This window comes from Diadema antillarum, unplaced genomic scaffold, assembly GCF_040938485.1.
Source record: "Diadema antillarum isolate AM-2024a unplaced genomic scaffold, OU_Dant_1.0 scf00000226, whole genome shotgun sequence".
In the NCBI taxonomy this organism is placed as follows: Eukaryota; Metazoa; Echinodermata; class Echinoidea; order Diadematoida; family Diadematidae; genus Diadema; species Diadema antillarum.
The window spans coordinates 785,386-808,381 of NW_027271115.1; the positions used below are offsets into that span (position 1 = coordinate 785,386).

At 39.1% G+C, this 22,996-nt stretch overlaps 1 protein-coding gene across 1 annotated transcript in view; it reads right to left on the bottom strand.

The window, feature by feature from the left end:
* The window catches only part of LOC139724696 (retinol dehydrogenase 12-like), a 37,110-nt gene extending 15,521 nt beyond the window's left edge, over nt 1-21,589 (bottom strand). Inside the window, exon 1 of the mRNA XM_071635819.1 lies at nt 21,209-21,589. Coding sequence (XP_071491920.1) covers nt 21,209-21,395 — 187 coding nt within the window. The 5' untranslated portion in view covers nt 21,396-21,589. The remainder of the gene's footprint in view (nt 1-21,208) is intronic.
* Between the last annotated feature and the right edge of the window lie 1,407 nt (nt 21,590-22,996).

Sequence of the window (22,996 nt, forward strand, 5' to 3'; positions counted from 1 at the left end):
TTAATAGAATAAAGTGAGCAAGAAAATCAAAATCATTACTCTCCCTGCTAATTAGAACCAGGCATCTTACCAGAAGCTTTCCTACATAATATCAGCACCATTATAAACGTGCTAATGACCCCATCATATTTGTTATGACGTGTTGTGAGCTCTTTCAAACTTTCAGCACCCTTGTATGTATGCGGTATCGATATAAAGCTTTCCCGACAGTATCATGAGCATGGGGCTATATTTTCTTGCCATTTACTGGTCGATGTCTGATACGCTATACGCTGAATATCGGCCGTCAAAAAAAAAGAGGGAAAAAATACTTGCAGATTTTGATGCAAAGGCACACATATATCACATTTTTAAAAAACTCATATGAAGCTCATCGGATATCATATGCATTTGAAAAACAGTGCCTTACACACTGCCTTCGATACCTAAATAAAAAGGGTATTGTCAATCAAGGGGCGAACGAAATGGTAGTTCCGTGCAATGGTCAAGTTCGAATCGATGATTTAGGTTTTCAATGAAGTGATTGTTATGGGTTATCATCTATCGACATCTCAGAAGTAAGGCGTTGTAACACTGAAAAAAAAAATGATGGACAAGATCCGCTATCTTTCCGAATTACAGGCCAATCACATTACCAAGCACAGTATAAGATTCTTTCAAGGGAAATGGTACGCTGAAGAAAAGGAGTTCATTCAGGATAGGGTAGTCGTGGTTCCATAAAAGGTTTAATTCTAAGTTTGTTTATTGTATTCTTTGACACGAGATGTTATGTTTTGTATGCTTATTTTGCACATTCAAACATTCAAGTCATTCAATTGGAATGTATGTATATCAATGAATGAAATGGAAACAAAACAAAAAATACGGGAAAATATGTTTGTCAGAATGCAGATAAACAGATCAGTATATCGAGCTGATGCGTGACAACAATGGGGGATGAGAGAATATATTAGTGTTGTCGACCTCTCAACTTGGGACACTCAATGCTCAATATTGAAGGATGCAAATGTTCTGTCCTTTGTCGCTTGCCTTGGTAATGATAAAGAGGAAACCAGCGACATCTTCACCAAATTTTCACGGATTGACGTCCTTGTGCCGTAATGGATGACCACGGGAAGCACTCCAGTAAAATTATTAAATACCACGAACCATTCTTGATTCCTCTTTTAAATGTCACTATAAATAGAGAAGTCTTTTAAACCGCTCTTTGATGTACTTTGCGCTATGCCATGAATACATAGCCAACAAAAGTTTAGCTCAGTGGTAACTGGATTATACATTAAGGACTTTTATTTTCAACCCCACACCCAGATAGCTCTCGTCCAAGCTTGCCTCACTGCTCTGGCAGAATATGCGTCATATCGTCTCATCATTTGAAGTTGACTATAATGAATAATGACCATAATATTATAACACTTTGTTCGTTGAAATTAGAATTGAAATCACTACATTCACACTCGGATGGCTCTTTGGCATTATACCACGTGGAGAATCATTCATTCACATTTCTATTTTCCATCCGTATATACTAGTACTTTGTTCAGCAACACCCTATACCCAATCGTTTAAGGGGATTGTATGGTTTTGGCTGAGATGAGGATTCAGCTTTTAACTCTTTGTGAGATACATAGAAACCACTTCTGAAATGTTAAAGAGCATACAATTCTACGAAGAATTCAAAGTTATTTGATGAAAATCGGTTTTGAAATGGCTGAGATATCCAAAACAAAGTAAAACAAGGCGATCCTAATAAAAGGTGTGTCCCTCTTTTTATTAGGATCACTTTGATTTTGGATATCTCAACCATTTCAAAACCAATTTTCATCAAATAAACTTTGAATTCCTTTTAGAATTATATGCCTTTTCATAATGTCATAAGTGGTTTTTCATTATCACACGACACACACACACACACACACACACACACACACACACACACACACACACATACACACAAAGTTGGAAACCTGAAGCCCCATCTCAACCAAAACTATACGATCCCTTTAACATCGTGAAGGTATACTTCGAATGGGCTGTCTCTCAATTTCCGTCTCTTTCAGCCACTCAGTCATTGCCGTTTAAAAGAAAAAGGGAAAAGAAAAGAAAAGTATAGTCAACCTCAGACTCCTTTCTTCTCCTACGGTATCACATGAGTTAGCCCTTGGGTCCATGAAAAGCTAGAAATCCGGTGCACTTTTAAGGGCACACTCTGCTCTCCATTTTCCCTCGAACAAAACGCGTCCCAGAAGAATAACTACTCCACAACAACCAACTCTACGACAACAGAGTGAAGGAAAAAAATAACAAAAGTCAAACATATTTTTGTTTGTGTCGATAGTCTTTCTGGGTCTGCAATGGTGCCTTCAAAAAGCTGCAAAGCGAGCAAAGGCTGTGGGAAGAAGTACCTTTATTCCTATTGTTTGGGGTTGTTTTCTGATTTTCAAAACCCCATATTTTTCAGTTTTGTCAAATGAAAACATCTCGGGGTTTCTCTTTTCGGGGTAATTGAAGACCGGTAATGATTTATCTCTATTTCTTATTTTAATGTTCATAAAACTTGGCATTGATTACCCATGCGAACGGAAGTTTATCGTCATAAACATTTTATTCGTTTGGTCGCCCCCTCCCCTCCCTCTTTTCAATATCTCATTCCGAGAATAGGGAATTTGTTGCTGCCCATAACATTTCGGCTTGGAGATTAAATTCGCCAAGAACAAGTACTTTCAATGGTAACAAGTACTTCCAATGGTTGGTACGACAATGCGGCTCTCTCTCTCGCCCGATCTCCACTTCTCTTTCTGGCTGGATAAAGAGCAAGGGAGAGAGAAGAAAGAAGAAGGAATAATCGGATAAGGTTCGTCGCTGTCAGGGTTGTTGAAGTTAGGAAACAAAGCCTTTAATTGTTCAGTTGCCTCCACTCTCTATACCCAGCAATTACTTGTGGTCAGACCTGTTCCTTTGTAAAATCAATTGAAACACTTCAATCGCTTTCACGTCTTCTGTGCCGTATATTGAGCAATGGTGTTTGAGTTTGTTTAACTTCTCTGACGGGATCCCTCAGTTTGCAGGTGTGTTTTGATATGTAATTCTAAAACACAATCCAGGCTTTGTATGCACTATAATAATAAGTAAAATAATACCCAGAGAGAAATGTTGGCTTTGTGCAAAAGTGGTCCCAAGTCTTTTTAGTCTTCCTTAAATTCGTTCTGTCTCCCTTTCTCATATCCGGTCATCTACAACTTCCATCCTTCCTTCATTTTTATAATTCATGCTCTTTTTATTGTCAGTGTTTATTCGTTGTGTTCTCATCCTTCTTTCCCTCTTTCATCTCCGTTTTCGTCATGTCTTCCAACCTTTACTAGCAATCGAGACCTCGTGCCTGTAACCGGAGCATCAGGATGCAATGGGTAGATGAGTCCTGAAGGTTCATAGCTCACCAGACGAGGTCTCCTGGACACGAGTGCAGGGGATTGCGTCTAACTCCTTCTCTCCTAGAGGTGTCATCCTTTCTTTCTGTCTGACAAATACAAAGCATCCGGGCTGGTGACGCAGCGCATCAAGCCTTGTCAGTGTGGTTAAGGGTTCGGGCATTCGAATGGATATAGTGCATTCTCCCTCCCCTTCACCGTGTTGCCGATTGTGTCTGTATGTGTGGGTGCAAATGCGGGTGTGTGGATACGCCTGTGATGTTTTGTATGCTTGCAACAACGAAACAAAACATGACACAGCGGTAACCTATTTTTCAAATTCCCCTTACAATGTGCAAATCGGGTTTCAAGTTCAGTTATATCAAATCTAGAATGCTACTTCGATCTGTACTCTGCGGTATGGCAATGGACACAACTGCATCCTGCGTATGTCCTGGGTTATATTCGTTTTTGCAACAGCGATGATGTACAGACGCGATGTGTCACTACAACAAGTATTGTGTCGAGCATCAGCCCTAAATACGCAATACATTAATCGTCGCATGTTCTCCATTTATCAATGTCAAGGAAACTTGGCACTCTCTTTGAGAGTTACCTTTTCGCCAAGTCTCTTTTCCCCCACTTTCTTTCTTCCATCCGATACAATTCGCACACATGTATGGGATTATCTGGTAAAACACATTTTTATGAACGAGAGGGCGGTAAAACCCTGCTGCAGCGACAGAAGGGTTTCAACTTCAATTCAGCGTTTCACATCTGGAGCCAGAACCCCGAATTAGGACGTCAAAGCTAATTTTTCGGAGGGGAATCGAACATCCGTGCTGTGGCTTTCGCATCTTACTTCTTGAAGGAAGTAAACTCGTCGGCGTTAGGTATCACAGGACTCCTGTAAGTATCACCGTCAGTCACCTCTCAGCGTTAGGCGTTAAGAAATGGATTCGGGGTGCGGGAAGGAGAAAGTGGATAATACAGGGTCGTGACAAGACTTAATGTGACTCACTAATGGCAAAATATGAAACGGAAATTTTGCTGCGATAGATTATTGGGAGGATGATTTCCCTCGAGTGTGTAAAATGCTTCGAGAAAAGTTTAGAAACTCCTTCTCTCTCTCTAGATATATCTCTCTGAACGCTCTCATCGGTTAGGTTTGAGTCCCATTGCATGCTAGAGTGTGAAGAACAAACTCATTCACTTCTTCCTACTCGGCAACTAAAAACATCCTGTGCGGTAGCTCTTGAGCTGGAAGTTGTAAATGAGTTTCTCGTTGGGACATCGTGGGTAAATATAGGAAATGAAACAAATTGCGATGACTTAATGCGTTAATAATTAGATAACACAAAACTAATGCAATGCAAACGAATTGAAATATTACTGATTTTGAATGATATATTTACATCTATATCTATATTATTTACTTATTACGGATATCTATATATTCTCTCACATTTTCCTTTTATCAAAGTAGAGTTAAGAACAATGAAATGAATCAGACTGCATTTTCTCGTTGTTGTTGTTGTCTATACTATCGCCCCTTCATGTTTAGTCTATTTATATAGTCATACATTGCTTTCAGTACAGCAATGTGCTTTCCATACCGTAGGTCATTCGGCCAGAATAAAAGAAATAAACTGATGACTGAATCATCCCCCGGCCTATACCATAAATAGGAAAATGAAAAAAAAAAGCCTGAATGTACATCTTGTGAGCAGTTTTCTGTTGCAAAGAAACGAAGCATAAGCTCCTTCTTCTTGGTATGCACACATCGGTTTCCCCAATTACAAGGGCTCAAGCGATAGCTGTTCCTGTGTTTTGAGTGAATGTGTACGGCTGTATTTCTGATTCAAAGGAATGTTAATTACACTTAAAAGACGGCATGTATACATCTCAGAATCTTGTCTATACGGAATAGGGAAATTATCCCTACCATGGTCAAGACTCGTTCTTTTCCGTCAGGATCTGACTCTTTTGTTGCCTCCAGAAAACTGGGTGACAAACACATCACCGATTAGGTGATACTTTTCTATATAGATTTCTTGTAAGAGCGACCAGTTTCACCATATCTGTAATTGTATAAAGATCAAGTTTAACAGCCACAGTTCCTTCCATGGACCGGCTGCAACATCTTCAAGTTCTAGGTTGATATTTTCTCAGGTCATCTAGTTTTATCCCATCTCCTTCCCTTGTATTTGTGTTATTTAACATGATTATGTTCGTTTGAGTAAACTTTTTATAGAGGTTCTGTTCGTGTTCAAGTCTTCCACGTTTCCTTTCTGCAATTCCTGTTATGGATTGTCGTGACAGGGTGTTGTCAGAGCAAATCTTTCTCTGAAATCCCGCAGTGCTGGAGCCGAGGAAGCCGGCTACAGTAACGACCGCTCGTCGCGTCTCGGCGGGTAGCAGGCCGCAACCAACACGTCCATTGGACAACCCCCTTCGCGGATCCATGGCAGACAACATCGCTAGGCAATCACTCTTAATATTCCTGTAAATAAGCCAGGAGATGCGATTATCATTCCACAGACTCCTTTCCTAAATCAGGGTGGAATTTCATAATGTTTTGATATCAGCGGATAAACTCCGCGGGGCTTTACCTATGAATTGATTCACAGCTACACAATGTCATGACATCCAAGCAACCGCATTTCCTCGTTTTGTTGATGTTTAGCGAGCGTCAGATAAATTCAGCATAGTATAATAATTATCAGCAGCAGCAGTTCTGATGCTATTTATCGTGACAACTTCGAATCGGTGTTTTATTTATTACAAAAAAAAATCATAACGGGGCAAATCTAGAGCTCTAAGGGGTCGACTTTGGCAAGTATCAGGACTTAATTGGCTATTCGAGTTCGGAAAGTTCCTTGCAAGGTGTAACACAAGAAAAGAGAAAACAGGAAGTAGAAGAAAAAGAAGGAGGAGAATGAGAAGGAGGAGACGAAGAAACGGTGGGGAGTATGGAATAAACGAAAATTAGTTGAGGTAAACACAGAAAGACTAAAATCTCCTATACCTTGTAAATGGTTGAACACCGTACATTGTCCCGCGCCGCTAAACTTCATAAGCAAAACCCAACTCGTCTTATTGTCATACGTACCCACCACACCACAACACAGGCACACACATACAATGCTGTTTTGGTAGCTGATTTATCTACCGCGGTCCAATGATTGTTGCAGGTACAGTGCAATATTTCAAGGATTATTTTCTATACCCTCTTTTCAGTTTGAAAGAACAAAGCGAGACTCATGCAATACCAACCCTGTATGATGCAGTGACGTACAGAAGGAACAAACAGAGATTTCTTGTTGACAGTTGATTCAGTACAAAAAGGAGACAGCCTTGTATTTGGTCTGAAGACTCACGTTTTGTGTACTCCGTTGATGGATGTTATGCAAAACGGGCAATGGTCTATTCTTAGTCGTTTGTTTTTTATATCATGCCAGACCGCAACGCCGAGCGATTAGTCACTGCATTTGTATTGCAATCATGTCTTTCTGGGAAATACACGGCGTTTTACTGGGAAGAGGAGAAGAAAATAAAATACATACACTCTTCATAACACAGAGTTTCAGACCCAAATGTGTTGGACATGTGTGTTTGTACCATAATGTCATCTCCAAATGTGAACGAATTCTCGATTGGTGAAATGCGTCAAGCACCATTCGAAGGATGGTTTAAGAATCAACGTTAATAGAAGGGGCTAGTTTGTATGTTCGAAAAAAGAGGAGTTTTCCTGGTTTATGCATTTGTTTTTGTTTTGTTTGTTTTGTTTTGGTTTTTTTTTTTGGTAGGGGGGAGGTGGTAGGAACAAAATCTGATCTAAATCACGTCGCTATGAATAGCGACGGACTAATCATTCAGCGTATAATTCGGGGAAATTGTTTCAACATAAGTTGTTTGTATTTTTGAGTCCGCCCATCCTCTGAATGACTGTCTCATTTTGTCATTAATTTTCCTAAACACGTAAATACAAATATTCTTATGATATTGGGCACTCGTATGACTTTAAACCGTGATCAGCTCTTCTAATCAGGTGATCAGGTTCATTAATGACCTTATACACTGCAAAAAGTCCGGTGTTAAATATGAAACACCGAGCTGGTGTTAAATTTTCGGTGCTCGTTTATGGTGTTAGATCAACACCTCCGGGTGTCACTTCAAAATATGAAAAAAAAAATTAATAGTTTCTTAGTTACTGTTTTTCTTGTTGATTTTGAACTTCAACAAGACGATCAAGAATTTTCCGATAAAGTACTTGATTTAAAAAAAAAGGTGTGAACACATTTACACCACAGTAACACCAATTAGTGTGGTCTCCTATTGAAGCTGGGCGGGTGTTATACCATTGATATTAACACCAGCAATATCAAATCAACACCATGCGGTGTCATTGTTGGATTAACACCATACACAGCGCAGTGTCAAAAATATCACCAGCTGCAGTGTCAAATTAACACCATTAAGTGCCAGGTGAACACCTTTCAACACCATCACAACATACTTTTTACACCTGTGGGTGTGGTCCTCTATTGACACTTGATCGGTGTTAGATTTAACACCTGTGGTGTTAAATCTAACATCGATGTTTTTACAATGTAAGTAGCCAAATGCGAAGAATGTTCAAACTATGCCCCTGGAAAAAAAAAACACACACACACAACCCGCATCATACACTTTGGTTTGTTTAGAAACAATAATAGTTATATTACGATTCTGCTCGGAAGTATTTACGTGAAACAAAAATTTGAAGCTTTTCAATTTAAGTTGATTTGGAGTCTTTGTTTACAGAAATGATAATAAAGTTACTTAATTAACATAAGATCCACAGCCCCACATAAAGAAAGTTAGGATGTCATGAAATATGAATATGAAACAGTTTAATTTGATATCGGATGTATTTTCCGTGCATTGTGTGTCATCATCTCTTTTTATGTGACTCCCACACAAGGCTAATTTGAATAAGGGCAAAACAAAAAAGATCCACAAAGCCCCTTAATTGTATGATTAATTAATAGGTATAACATCACAATAGATAACATATCAGGTTACCATATAGACAATCAAGTCCTTCATCATTCTTTCAGCAAACAGGAAATAGAAAAGTCAGTTGACTAATTCAGTGGCATTGATTGCTATAAGGTCTGTGACTGTATGGACAAAGACCGTGGATGACCTGATAAAAAAAAGAGAGTTTAAGTTTTGTTTAGGTTAAAAAGATACGTGTATGGGTTGTACAACAAGTGGAGCGGGTCATATGTATCACCATAATCATTATGTATTCTAATTTGCTATGTGGTGGTATCACATGATGTGCCATATCATTCCGCTTTTGGTTATGTAGGCATTGGCAAATACAACTGAATGTAAAAAAGAACAAGAGCGAATTGTGCGATATAAGACAGTTGCATTCAAAATTCTTGAAAGTGTTTAGTGTTAAAAAACAACGCTGTAAGTACAGCACAGAAAAAAAGAAGGAAGGAAAAGAAATTGATATTGATGGAATACGATTTGGGACTATAATATGTAATTATTTTGGTTTATGTTACGATGGGGTCAGTGAACGAAGGTAAACGCTTGAAACCAGTGATGAATAAGAGAGACAAGAAAATTAAACCACAGCGAAGAAGTACTTTGGACCACAGAGAGAAGGTCCGTTCTTTTACACATCAAATGTAAATTTGTGGTGGCATCAAAGTAATTGAACGGGTTTATTTTCACGATTTCAATAATCTTTCACATTTCACCTATTTATTCATATGGCACTTGATGGGTCCCACAGTCTACAAGCTTTGCTTTTTTCATTGGTTCCCCCATCTCCACCCCCCTCAAAAAAAAAACAAAACAAAAAAACAATCAAATTGTTCACTCCTTTGATTTTCATCAAAAGTAATGTATGTACCCTGATACTTTATATTACTTATGTTGACATCTCTTTCCTTTTATTCACAGTATGATATTATCATGTTTGTGCTATTATGTATAGTATGAAAAGAATAAACTTGAACTGAACTGAAATTGGTTGGCTTTCATCTGTTCTATGTCAGTGTTATCTGCAATCTCACAGCATCAATTGACTTGATCGACGAGGGAATTGTTTTTGGTAAAACAAAGTTCTGAATGTCAGGTTGCTGGTATAGTGACTCCCTGTCCTCAGTCACTCTTTGCAGAAACCAGGATTAATGAGTCACTGTAACAATGACCTGCCTCTCCCATTAGAGACACAAGTGGTGTTGAAAACATAAGTACTCTCCCAGATTAATTCCCTTTATCAATTGTTGTTTTTGTTGCATTCACAATTCTAATTTGTACAGAGATTTGATATTTTTGCAAGTAACGCAGCTGCAGTTAGCATGGCGACAGCCAGGAAAAAACCAATCAGGTGTGAGAATCTGATTTGTTGTTATAAGGAAACTGCAATTATTACAATCTACATTAAGCAAAATTCATAGTGATTGTAGTGGTATTAATCGTCATTATTCAAAGCCAACAGTTCACGTACGGGACTGCGAAGCCGTTTTTTAGGAAAGAAATGTGGAGATTTATAAATTTCCGCACTCTGACCATGGACTTCCAACCAGTGCTCTGATCGTCTCCCCCCCCCCCCACCCTTAGTGTGAATCAATGTACAATATCTTATATACGTTCGCTACATACTAGTATCCTGTTCCCAATCACTGTCGTATCAGGCTCTATAATTATATACGTAATGTATGTTTACGACAAAATTAGAGAAAAGGTGATTCAACTGTCGCATGGTATAGTCGTACAGCTCTTTTTTGGCCACAATATTGTGGCCCTCTTCTGACAATGAGAATAGTGTTGCACGACAAGGATGTAACTTAACTATGTTTTTTTCGAGTGTGTGTGTGTGTGTGTGTGTGTGTGTGTGTGTGTGTGTGTGTGTGTGTATGTGTGTGTGTCATAATTATCGTGTATGTATTATTGTATGTGTATATGGATGGTGCATGTATGTCTGTATGTGCGTGAGTATCTGTGTCTGTGTCTGCGAGCATAAGTCTGACAGTCCTAAGTGATTGTCCTAAGACTCAGGGATATGTCGTGACAGAGTCACTGAAAGGCAAAAGACCAAGAGATATCATGAAAATATACCGGTAATCCGAAACGAAAACGCCTATAGCTCTATAAAAAAGAAGAGACAAAACAATAAATAATATCAGGACTTAGTGAATGTTAGCCCCGCCCAAAACAATAAGTATTTTGAATGAACGAGTAAAAAAATAACAACAAAGACATTATATATTATGTTGTTTCATTGTATTTCGATGGCTGAGCTTGATAACGCGTTTAAGACTTGAAGAAGTTGAGGCGAGACTCGAGTTTCATGTACACTTTCAGCGCCTGTCGTCTTTTGTAGACACAAGGATTTACGTCCACCTAAAATTGTCAAACCCTGATTATGTAATTTGCGCAGCCCGGAAATATCTTTATTAACGAGCGCGATTCTGTCGACAACAAAGCAATGGGAAGATAATTTTGGCAGCAGTCCATTTAATCCATACGTTTGTCACAGCACCTTGATTATTCGTGTAAGGTCGGTAAATCCCCAACCTTCTGACGATATCCTTCTCAGAAACTGTCCTTTGTTCTTCGTTGGATATAGTAATCTCCTTTAAAATTTTGTGTATGGTTGTTACATCGATTTTGGGATATTTGAATATTTTCCTATAAATCATTACTGTGTTTTTGACAGGAAATTAGTTCAGAATTAGGCTAGAAAACAATTCCTAACTTGAAGATACCAACCTTGTGAAAGTAAGTAATACACATCGATCAGTTTTTATTGACGTTGATGGTCATTCATTTGTAATGGCATAATCATCCTGAATTTGTTATTACTTCAAGCTTAACATCGTTTTCATTTCTTGTGATCTGCTGGAACGAAATACTATAATTCATGCATGGCAGTCTATACATTCGTCAGAGACTGTAGCCTTGATTCACCTACAAATTTCTACTCTGTGTCGACTTTAGATCTAGCATGATTCCCCTCTATTATTCTTCCGAGATGCTCTTGATACATAACAGAAAACCAGCTTTAAACTGTCATATTTTATCAATGGCAATGACATATTCACATCCAATGACAACAAATTTTACAAATTGCTGCATTTCTCTAAACACGCATATAATTATCGCAGGTGAAGCTCGTATAATTCACGTAAGCAAAATTGGTGCGTTTTTAATATTGTGAACATGTTAACTTTCCATCGATGCTTTTATGAGGGATCACGTTTCGCTGGTAGGTTTGGACGGGAAATGATGGTGCACCACCCCGGCTGCGCTCCCCATCGGAGGTGGCATCTAGCCCCCTCCCAAGACGCCAAGTTTTTATCAGCATCTCCAACGCGTTTGCAATGATAAATCCAGGGAATGACAACCCATGCACAAAAGGCGTAGGGACGATATCTGGTGTTAGGACATCTAGTCCTTATGAACTGCGAACAAAAGGACATTCAGGGCGACTTTTCTCTCCGTAACTGAGACTGAGCCTAGATATCGTGTAAGAGACGAATGAGTTTTGACTTATCATTTATCTTTTAAATCCCTAAACCCATTGATATCTGCACCCTTGTCTGAAGCGAAATCTGGCCTCAAGTAAAATCGGTCTAGGGAAAATAGGTGAGGATTTCTCTGCCTCTTTTATTTCTATTTCTCTTTCTTTCCTTTTGACTCCGTCTTATCTTCGCAAACTGACTGATCTAGATTAATGAAGCGATTGCAGATATAAACAGATGGATGAAGGTATAAATGGATTGGAAGACTGATGGATAGGAAGATAGACAGACCAGTATATTGATGGACAGAAAGGTGATTAATTATCGGGGAAAGACTAGATTTTTCTTTTCATTGTTGTCTTTCCTCTGCTATTCTTTGACGTTAGATGGTCCAAAGGGCTGAGTATAACAATAAGAGGAGTCTTTCTCAGTGGTTAATGGGATCTCATGTTATGATTATGTTAAAGGGGAATTCCGGACAATTTCCGTGATTTCACATCATGAAGTACATAAATCGGTAGTGCCATGTATACATTTATGGAACTTATTGTGGTTCTTGAGCAGATAAACCAATTCTGAAAACCCCAAAACAAATTACACTGAACAAGGATGACGACATAGAAGACTCACACATTCCAGTAATGTAGCAATGTAATTCCATGCATGATAATGACACTTGTTAACAATTTCATCTTCGTAGAATTCATGGATGCTTTCTTTTGTTCTGCTTTCATGAGCGCCCATCCTGCATTCTTATGGTGAAGCTGCTATGTCCATCATCCTTGCTAACTGTGATTTGTTACAAATTTTGAAATTATTCCTATTCCTTATTCCAATCACTCTAAATTATGTAACTTTGTACCTGATAGTACAGCCGATTGATATATTATGTTCAAATGCAAAAGTCGGAAAATCATTCGGAGTTTTCCTTTAATAGTATTGATTGCAGACATTACACAGTGATCTATTTTTTCTTAAAATGACACGGACGACTAAAATGACCAAATGGCTTTTTTATGTCACACATCTACTAAACGACACTGCAAAATATGGGGAAACGTGTACATGACGCATCTCAACAAAACAAAACAAACATCGAGAATGGCCACATCAGGGCTAATAATGCGAAAGGATAGCATGCATGCTGACCTAACAATAGTCCATAACGAATGTTAAATGTTAAAAGGCACATAACCAAACATCCAACAAATAAATAAGGTGTTTACCTGCATAAAATATTTGTGTGTGTGTGGTTGTGTGTGTGTGTGTGTGTGTGTGAACCAGTATCACTTGGTTTCTTTTTTCTTTTTCAATATAACTCAAGATTGTATTCAACACTGTTTTACGTATCCTATACATTACAAATCCATTAGGCCATGCTGTCGAATAAATTATCACTAGTCTTTTTCAGCAAACGGTGAGACAGCAGTCCACACAACTATCAAAACCTTTACTCGAGCTTTGCAAAAGAGTTGCAGTCGCCTGCCTGAACAACTCCACATCAGGTTCTGTTAGATGACAACTAATTCACTGTGTTTACCTCAGAAGCTTTGAAATCACTCACTTGCGGAGACTTAAGTTTAATCATCATGATAACGTGCCATCACGCAGCTCAAACGTATAAATCAAGCAAACAGCACGCATTGCTTGTGATCCGAATTTGTGTTCATTAGTGTGTGAATTAACTAATGGGATCTCTGTCTCATGACGAACGACCCATTTGTAACCAAGGTCACAGATAACGAGTACTTGAACGACGATATCAGTGAATTGTTTTATTTTGTTCACACGACTGTCCGAAAGTCTCTCATGACTAAATGCCGGTTGCGGATATCGTCTTCCCACATCACTGATAAGATTGATATCGGACGTATCGATCACCTGCCAAACACTTTCACAAACAGCAGCCGTGGATATTGTAAGGTGTAACCTATACAACCGGTAGACATCTTACGCCTGCGAATGATAATGACTTGACTCGCTGGTCAAAAGGAAGTTGTAGGCAACGAGGGAACGATAAAATGAAGAGATAATACTGAAGAGATCACCCATCCAATGAAACCCGTGCCTATTTCTCCCTCGCGAGGAATGTTTTAGTTGACGAAGTCGTCTGGAGGGATTAGCTGGAATCGACCAGGTGTGGAGGAACTGATTAAGTCGAGAAGAGACAAATCAAGGCAAAGGATTATGAGAGCTTGTGGGATTTTATGTGAGAGCTATAAAGCTGCAAACAACAGCTGATGAGTCATCGGGTAATGTAAGGCTACCAGAACCTCGCGATCAACTGAGTGTTTACAATCATTACAAAGGAACGGCCATCACGGTCATTGGTCAGCTTTTCAAGTCTGACAGATATCAACTTTTGATCAACAAGGACAGTAATTCGTACTGCGGGCGCTGGTGCAGTCACCCATTTAGCCCTGTAGTGTTATATAGCGCGTCCTCATACTGGTGTACAAAATATGTGATTTTTTTTTTTGGTGGTGGTCTTTCTCTTTCTTATTGGGACGAGATTGAACAAAAGTAGCCTGCACTCACACATCCATTTTATAATATTTGCTAGAAGTAAAGTGCAGCAGAACAAATTGGTTTTTGCTTCATGTGCGCTTACGTAATGATACCTATAAAGGATTTCACCTTCATTACTGACTTGAAATCCGGGTCCCGTGCACTACTAAGTAATTCTTATTTCCATCTTGGTAGTTGAGGGATTTATTGAAGTCGGATTTTCACATCTGTATTATGATTGTAATTAGTGGAAATCATCTTCCCTCTCTAGGTGTAACATTCGGGGGGGGGGGGGGGGTACGTTATAAGGATGAATTGTAAAGATAACCATTCGATATTCTATTCATTACCAGAGGTGCTGTCATCGAGCCAAGATTATAAATCAAAATTAGCTTTTTATTAAAACAAAGAAAACAGTGCTCAAGAGTCGTGATGAGAGATTCCACAGCATGATACAGTAAGCTCAAGGAGGAACGAACCGCCAATCAACAAGCGCGTTCCGGGCTGATGAAACTCGAAAAGATACGATATATCCCCTATTCTGGATACCTTTCCTCTGACTCACAAGGCTTATCGATATATTTTACTCTAAGGTTCACAATTTTATGCTTTAAAAAGAAAGAAAGAAAGAAAAGAAACTATTTCGTAAAGCGGATTGAATTGACGCGTTCTCGCGGTTTCTTGGGCGCTGATTCGTAAAAGTGGGCACATTGTTCTCTCATTTGTTTGCTTGTCGCGACTTATTGAACCTCGCTTTTTTGTGTACCAAGTCAGAAGAAAGAAAGCAAGACGTGGCCAAGCAGATTATCTACATCTCGTAGAGCTTCTTCATTATCGCTTCACTTTCACTCAATTCACGCAGTTGTTCCTGTTCTATTCAACTCATGATCTAGAATCCTCGACAAGGGTTAGTACGGAGAGAAAATGCTTGCCAATATAGGCCCACCATTATTAAGCAGACCCAGAAGAAATGCTCTTACCCGACAATAGCGGGTATCGCGGGTCTTCGTCTGATCATTCAAAGTGCCACAAACAGGAGGTCAAACAAGACAGTCAGTTGATTATCAATGTATTGTAGACATCCTTCCTTTGTGTTATATGCGAGTGAAATTCATCGATCATTCGTGACAAGGGAAACGAAGATATCGGTTTCGTGAGCGACTAAGAACGCTCACATCATCAAACGAAGACGGGATACCATAATATACTGAAATGGGTTCTGATTTCAACAATTTGCTAAGACCGATTTACGCATAATACAGGTCAGAACACGAAAGTGTATCTCTCACACGTCCCTTGGTCAGAACACTCTACGGGCCCGAAGTATTAGTTGACAATGAATGAGCGAGTGCATCATGAACTAATCGGCTATACAGACTAAGATAACCATGACACGACTACTATGTGTCTTTATATACCATGTGAGTTCACCGTACGAATATTCATGACTACCATGGCGAGTCTTGAAATTTTGACTTCTTTTTTGAGTGTCAAATTCTTCCTTATGGAAAACAAAAATCATAAGCAAAGAAGAAATAAAATGATATGTCACTTTAACTGGAAACAAATAGGTGTCACTGATATCTCCTGGCATGCAGTCCTGAGATATCCAATCTGAGTACGAGGCTTTTGGAATAAAGGAGAGGTGAAAATGCTCCTGTTAAGTTTCGATAACCTGCGACACTTGATCTTTACCTCTTACTGTGCATTCCCTTTGATAATCTTAGTCCGAGTTTTGTCGACATTTTTGGCGTACGGCAGACTTCTGATGACAAATATATGAGTTAATGGACACTCCGAACATGCGGGCAGGTGCACGGAAACAATTCACTGGAAGAATAACCACTGAATGACTGCTGTGTCTGAATTCTGTCCAAACTCATTTATTTCTGTCACACTTTGCCAACAGTGCTTGCAGTTACTTGCCAGGTTTTACCTCGACCAACAACGAGAAAGGAACATTCTCCCACGACCCAAAATCTAACTCTAACGATGCTTCTAGTCATGAGATAAAAACCTGTATGTTTCCGTTATTTTTTTCTGAAGCTTCCACCAAATATTTGTTTCTTTATTTTCTGTCGGGAGAGAGAGAAAAAGAATATTTCGACCAATTAAGAGTTGCGCGTATGAAGTTGCAATTCGTAACATGGTTTCGTTTCATGAAAACATGTGAAACTCTGCCATTACATTTTCCATTTATTGGGTCATTTTCTAATAGAATTTGACCTGTTTTAATTGGCACAGTCTAATCTTTTCATAATAATCATCTGGATGTGAAGTTAACTTATACCCTGTCAGTTACACGACGCCCAGGTTAATGATGATCTATAATAATGAACAAACCGCATGTTATTAGCTCCCCGCACACTTTCAAGACATAGTACCACTGAATTTAAATGAACTGCTGGTAAACTTGATGGAATTATCATCAATTCATTGCGCTATTGCAGCTCAATAATGTATAAATTGATTAGGCACCCAGACAGTGGCCGAGATACATTCTTGTCAAGGCAATTCAAAAATCGCTTAATCATTGAGCAGACGGTCACGCCGAGTTTCGTGCGTAATTACAAACATCCTTTTTCCCCGCCATCAGGCTTTCGTCTGCAAATCAGATGTACAATAATGATTCGCAATCATCATCAATTAATTAAGCTCCGTGTGGTTTGTACAGAGAGAAAACGCCTCTCAACCGCCTCGAGTGTAGGTGTGGTACCAAAATCTTACTGCAACCCAGGCGGCTTTGTCAGCGCAGTGGGCCCAACCATGGGTGAAATTACATAACTGTGTCCGTCAAGTCCTATAGCTGATTCACTACATATTATATGCATTGTTGTTCTACTTTCATCTTAATTTACCAAGAGGATAAATATCTGATTATGTATCTAACACACTGCCGGCATGTCTCCTTTGTGTTTTGACCAGAATCGATACGAAAATGTTTTTTATGTTCTTGTTAAAGATCATAAACACTCCGTCTAAGTGCAGATACAAACAAAGTGTAAACATGTAGGTATAAAGTACAAAGAACCGGATGTAAGTATTATGACAAACAATCAAGCAAACAAACTCTGGCATAGTTGACATAGGTACATAATACTTATTACAAGGGTCAGGGAAGCGCCTGACCATTAACCCTATATTTGTTGTTGTTGTTGTTATTGTAGACTCTGCTTTTGTATTTTTTCCCATCCAGATTCAATTTGAGGGTTCATTTGATTTTCAAATATAGCACATTAGTGATGACTTGGATTTCTTTAACGACACATAAAATCAATGCTCATTTCCTCCTGTGTGTTTAAACTAAAGTCTTCGATTGTATCCCTACCTCAGTTTGATATAATCCTCTTTGCCTTTGGCATGAATATGAACAATGCGAGGACATAGTCTATTAATATCACATATATTTAGAACATCACTTGACTACTGACGTGCCAATGTCACTTGACAGCATAAGAGACACCTGTGGTTCTTTTGACACACGGGGGATGGGATTTATGGGAGTATTTTCGTCCTTTCGCATTGTAAAAACAATATAAAAACAAGAAGAACGATGCCTGATTTATGAAAGCACTCAAAACATTTCATCTGACGTCGAATGCTCACATCATCCTCTAGATACGTTGTGTTTGTTGTGATTGCACTTCTCTGCTCTTCATTGTATATACAACTACAGATATATTCCCTTTATCATTCCAGAGATAACCCCAGTGACATGTTTTATTGCTCAAGTCTTCGCTGCAGTGCTGCATTCCTTCAAGTGAATTTTCCCTTCAAGTTCAAGTTCACTCTCATGAGTAAAATCAAAGGAACTGATGGGTATACGCTTGTCACATAAAATCGCACGTAACATAAATACTTGTAAGACCAGCAGCACTATATAGGCCTACTCAGTGCAGCTGAATATGGGTTATCTTATTTATCAATAAATTTTTCACATTTTCCCTGTCCTTGTTAATTTCATTCTGTGTGCATTTTATTCATAAGATTGTCAAGCTTGTAATGCCATGTGTTTTCTTCATATTTGTATTGATTTTATTGTATATGAGTTGCTTTATTCTTTGTAGGTTTTAAAGTCATTGAGTTTGAATCTTAGTATTTGTCATGACGGAAATAATAAAAGGAAGTTTACAGCTCCACATGTCTTCACAGCGCACTGGTATTGCATGATCACCATGAGGAATTATGCAAATTAGAAGGTGATGATGTCGTAACGTCATAAGTTTTCCTTTGACTCGTCACTTGCCCCCATCAGATCTTCGCCAAATACCGTATCTCAAAATGAGACCAAAATATCGATCGTTTTTTCGTCAAAATATTGTAGTCCTACAGTTATAGAAGCACCTGAGCAATGTATGATTTATAAACGGCATGGGTTCTAATTGCTACATAACTTTCATTGTTTTCAGTTATTTTCTGTTATTATTACTCTTAGCATTTTGTTTTAAAAATACTTGGAGACTAGTGGATCGAGGGCATTATTGAGTCACACTCTAATCAAATTTACGCTTAAATTTGCGACCAATGACGTTAATTAATGAAAACATAAGCACGAAACTTTAAACTGTTCATAAAACTGTCTTATTCTATCTCCGATTTCAACGAAACTTGTACCACTTTGCTTTTTTTTTGTAGTTGTATTCTTTATGTCAAAGTAACATTTAACTTGTAAAGTGTAGATCTTTCACTTTAAAAGACCTTAACAGGACGAAAAAGAGAAATTTTGCGTCGGTCCGTGTGTGCCTTTCTTGTAATTTACAAACAAATGCAAATGCCTAGCCATTTAATGCCTGCAATTACTGGGCTGGGGAGGGCAAGGAGGTGTAGCATTCTGACAATGAGCGATTTTTCGCCACCTGCAGTCTCTATATTATTAGATAGAACAGTGATACAAACTATATGCCAATTAAACTTGATTTACACAAATAAATCTATAAGCTTCACGGACAGTAGCAATACATTGAACGAGACAAAAATGACGAAACGACGATCGCGAAGGAGAGACGAAAACCTAATACCAGGCTTGGCTGTTAAAATGACCGATTTTTTGCTATTCTCTTTCAATACATCACTGAAAAATAAACAACCCATATGTATTAAAGAAAATAAACAAAACAAAAAACCCACATGTCTGACCAAAATCTCTAATCTCTAATCTTTTATCTCTAATCTCCAATTTCTGATCTTTGAATCTCTAATCTCTTAAAAAGATGCTGAAAATGATCAGCATTATTTAACTGGTAAACGTATAAGCTCACGTATCCTCTCACCCGAACTTGGGGAGAGGTAATATCGCTTGCACCGCTGCAGTATAAAGGACTGGATGGGCGCCATTATACGCCACGCTTTACTTTGAAACTGGACGGCTGTGGCTGTGGTTTCGTCTGTCATGATGAACGAAAACGGGTGAAGAAACAAGCAGGGGCACAAAAAGCCGTGAAAAAAAGAAACAGAAATATTCCAAATGGAGCTGAGAGATGACTGATATTACCCTTAAATTATTCAGTCTTCCCAGATTTTAGTCTTTCTTATACTTCAATACAGTCGAGCGTGGTTTACCACCTTACGCTGTTTTTAGACAGTGCACTGTAACAAAATCTGTTTCTACACACCTTCTGCAAGATCTACTCAAACAAACACAAATATTCATGAAGACGTCAAGTCTCTATGTTTTCATAGGATTCCCTATCAATAATCTGTAAACATTGATATACGCTATTACAGTTTATGTAAATACTATGATAGCAATTTTCTCTGTGATTTGTCATATATTTTTTCCACAAGAGTTATTGGACTAATATACTGTTTGATCAACATTAATGCTCTGAATGAATAATGAATTTTTATCAATCATGTTTGGATGTTACTTCGATGGAGATTATTTGCTGTTTCATGGCATTGAGTAGACCATTCAGCAGCTCTAGATCCCCGTCACGGACCTTCAAGCTTCGTGGCCGTCAGTTTTGGCGGTTTGCAGTCGAGCCAGAAATTCATTAGCGGGATAATGAGGACCCCTTACACCGTCAAAGTAATTACCATCATCGGTAATGCATCACTCAGTACCTACCACAGCCAGTTGTCCTCTTTGTTACCACTCCACACTTCCTGTGTTTTCATCTGCACATGATGACAACTAAACACATTGAATTGGCATGTATAAATTGCGTGGCCTCCTTATCTAATATTGCGACAAAAGATGAAAATTCCTTTGTACCGTTTTCTTTCTATTTCCACTAATCGCTTGGGCGTACACCGTGCAAGTTGCATTTGAGGGAAACCCCTGTGCATGTCATGACGATTGTAGATCAACAAATTTCATACATTGGGACGTCAGTACGATATTGAAAGTCACATAGTATTTGCTGTATGTTCGTGTCTTGTTATGGTGTGTTTGTTTATCACCAGGGTGTATGGTTCGTTACTGAGGGATACTCAAAACCACATTCATGACACATATTTCTTGCATGTCGAGATCGTGATGGCAGCCGGGTTCCCCCCGGTTTTGAGGCGACTCCTCATACTCTACACTACGTACCTCATATTGATATCACTTACTATACGAAGAGTAAAGAAATTCAAATAACTGCAGCAACACTGGAGAAATAACATATAATATGGCAAGATTTAAAATCAATCTGTTAACCACCATTGATGGCTAATTAGCATCGTTGTCTATTTGTAATGAGACATTCTCCACTGTAAACGTTGGATGCACGGAAATGGGGGTAAGGTATCATGTGTATAGACCCGCAAACTTACCCGTGACAATAACCGTCTTGCCGTCCAGCCGCTTCGAACAGGTGCAGCGGTCCGCCACTTTTACGACGTAGTAGTAGATTGCGGCTACGAGTACGACGAGCATGAGTCCGATCGTGGTCCATTCCAGATCTCCCCGCTGGCCGAAATCGGGTACTCTCTCTAAACTTAATGTGCTCAAACTGATCATGATGCCGGCTAATTACCTGGGCCTATCAAAACTGACAGTTATTGACACCAACAAGTACAAGGGCTCCAACGACTGCAAATGTATCCACACAAAATTTATCCGTTTTGATCTGAAGCTTCAATATTCTTTCGCGAAGTTTAGACCCACAAGCGATATCACACAGACTGTACAAGTCCAGGAATAGTTTGTTTGAAACAAAATGTCACTTTAGAGTGGAAGTGATTCTGCAAACTGTTAGGCCTATGAGAAATCTCGAAACAAAGAACACGATTCTACAGAGAGAGAGAGAAAAAAAAAGAGGAAATGTTGATGGAAAAGATGACAATTCACAAGCCCCAAAAGTGGTAGTGTAACAGGTTTACAGGTTGGGATTAACAGACAGTGACAGATCTCCGAAGCAGTCAAGCGAGCTCGACGATTCAAAAGGGACAGGCGCTCTCCCTCCCCGGTTGGCCGCCGAATAATTATACCGTCATCGAAGGAAGAGTCCGTAATCGATCTATTGCGATCAATCCTAATCTGATCACTTGGACTGGAACTTATACCAAGGACAAACCTGAATCCATCCGGTCATTAATCCATCCATAAGATAAGTCGCTGGTTGGAACAGTCACTGCTGTAGCTTCCTGCCAGAGTGATCACAGGTTAATGCTAAATCAGAACACCGTGTTTGAGGAGTGGGCAGTAATGATAAAACTAATTTGTGTCGATCAAATCTGGCCCCTACTTCGTTTCACTTGAATGTTATGGCAGCTCTGCCTGCGATATATTATTTCGATAGTAATCTTTAACTTACAATCGTGAGGAGGGCCAATCAGATGTTGTCCTTTGGTTCAGCAGGCGCACACACTTTAATTTGAGGTGTGGAGCAAGGTCAGAGAGTGAATTTGAACATCAGCGGAGACAAAAACAACAACAACAATGATGATGCCCACAACGTAGATGCGACTTGACGTGAAATTGCCCGCAAATTTCGCTGATCAAGAAAGAAATAAGAGGTGATACTGGTATTGAGGAGATCAAGACAGGAAATTTAGTTTGATTACTGTGGGAAGTTCTGCTATATATAAAGCCGCGAGGGTTCGCAGTCCACAGTCGTAAGCATCGTAGGGGAACGAGAACAATAACCAGCGGTGTTCAGTTATAGTGCGCATGTGTGTGTGTGTTTGTGTGTGCGAGTTGTTGTTGTGTGTGAAACGAGAGAGGAAAAGAAAGAGGGAGAGCGTGAGTTACGTGAGCCGTGAGTTGTATTTATTGTTAGTTTCGAGGGGCTACGGAAAACTCTCGCAGCTATCCCTCACTCCGATAAATTTTCCAGATTATTTCAGTTTTACTTCTGTTTTGCACTTATGACGCATATTCTAATCTTTTGATACAAAGTGTAGATGACCATCAAACCGTCTAGTCGGCAATAACTTTCTGCCCTCCATCCGCCTTTATTGATGGTAGCCCCTGTATGACGCAGACTACGGGATTCTCTGTAAAGTGTGGACAGTAGTGAGAAACTCCGCCCACTCGGTGGACAACGGATCGATGATGTCAGCGCAAGATACGTTTGACGGCCCTGATTGGTTCATAGTGAGAGACTTTTTAATCTGACG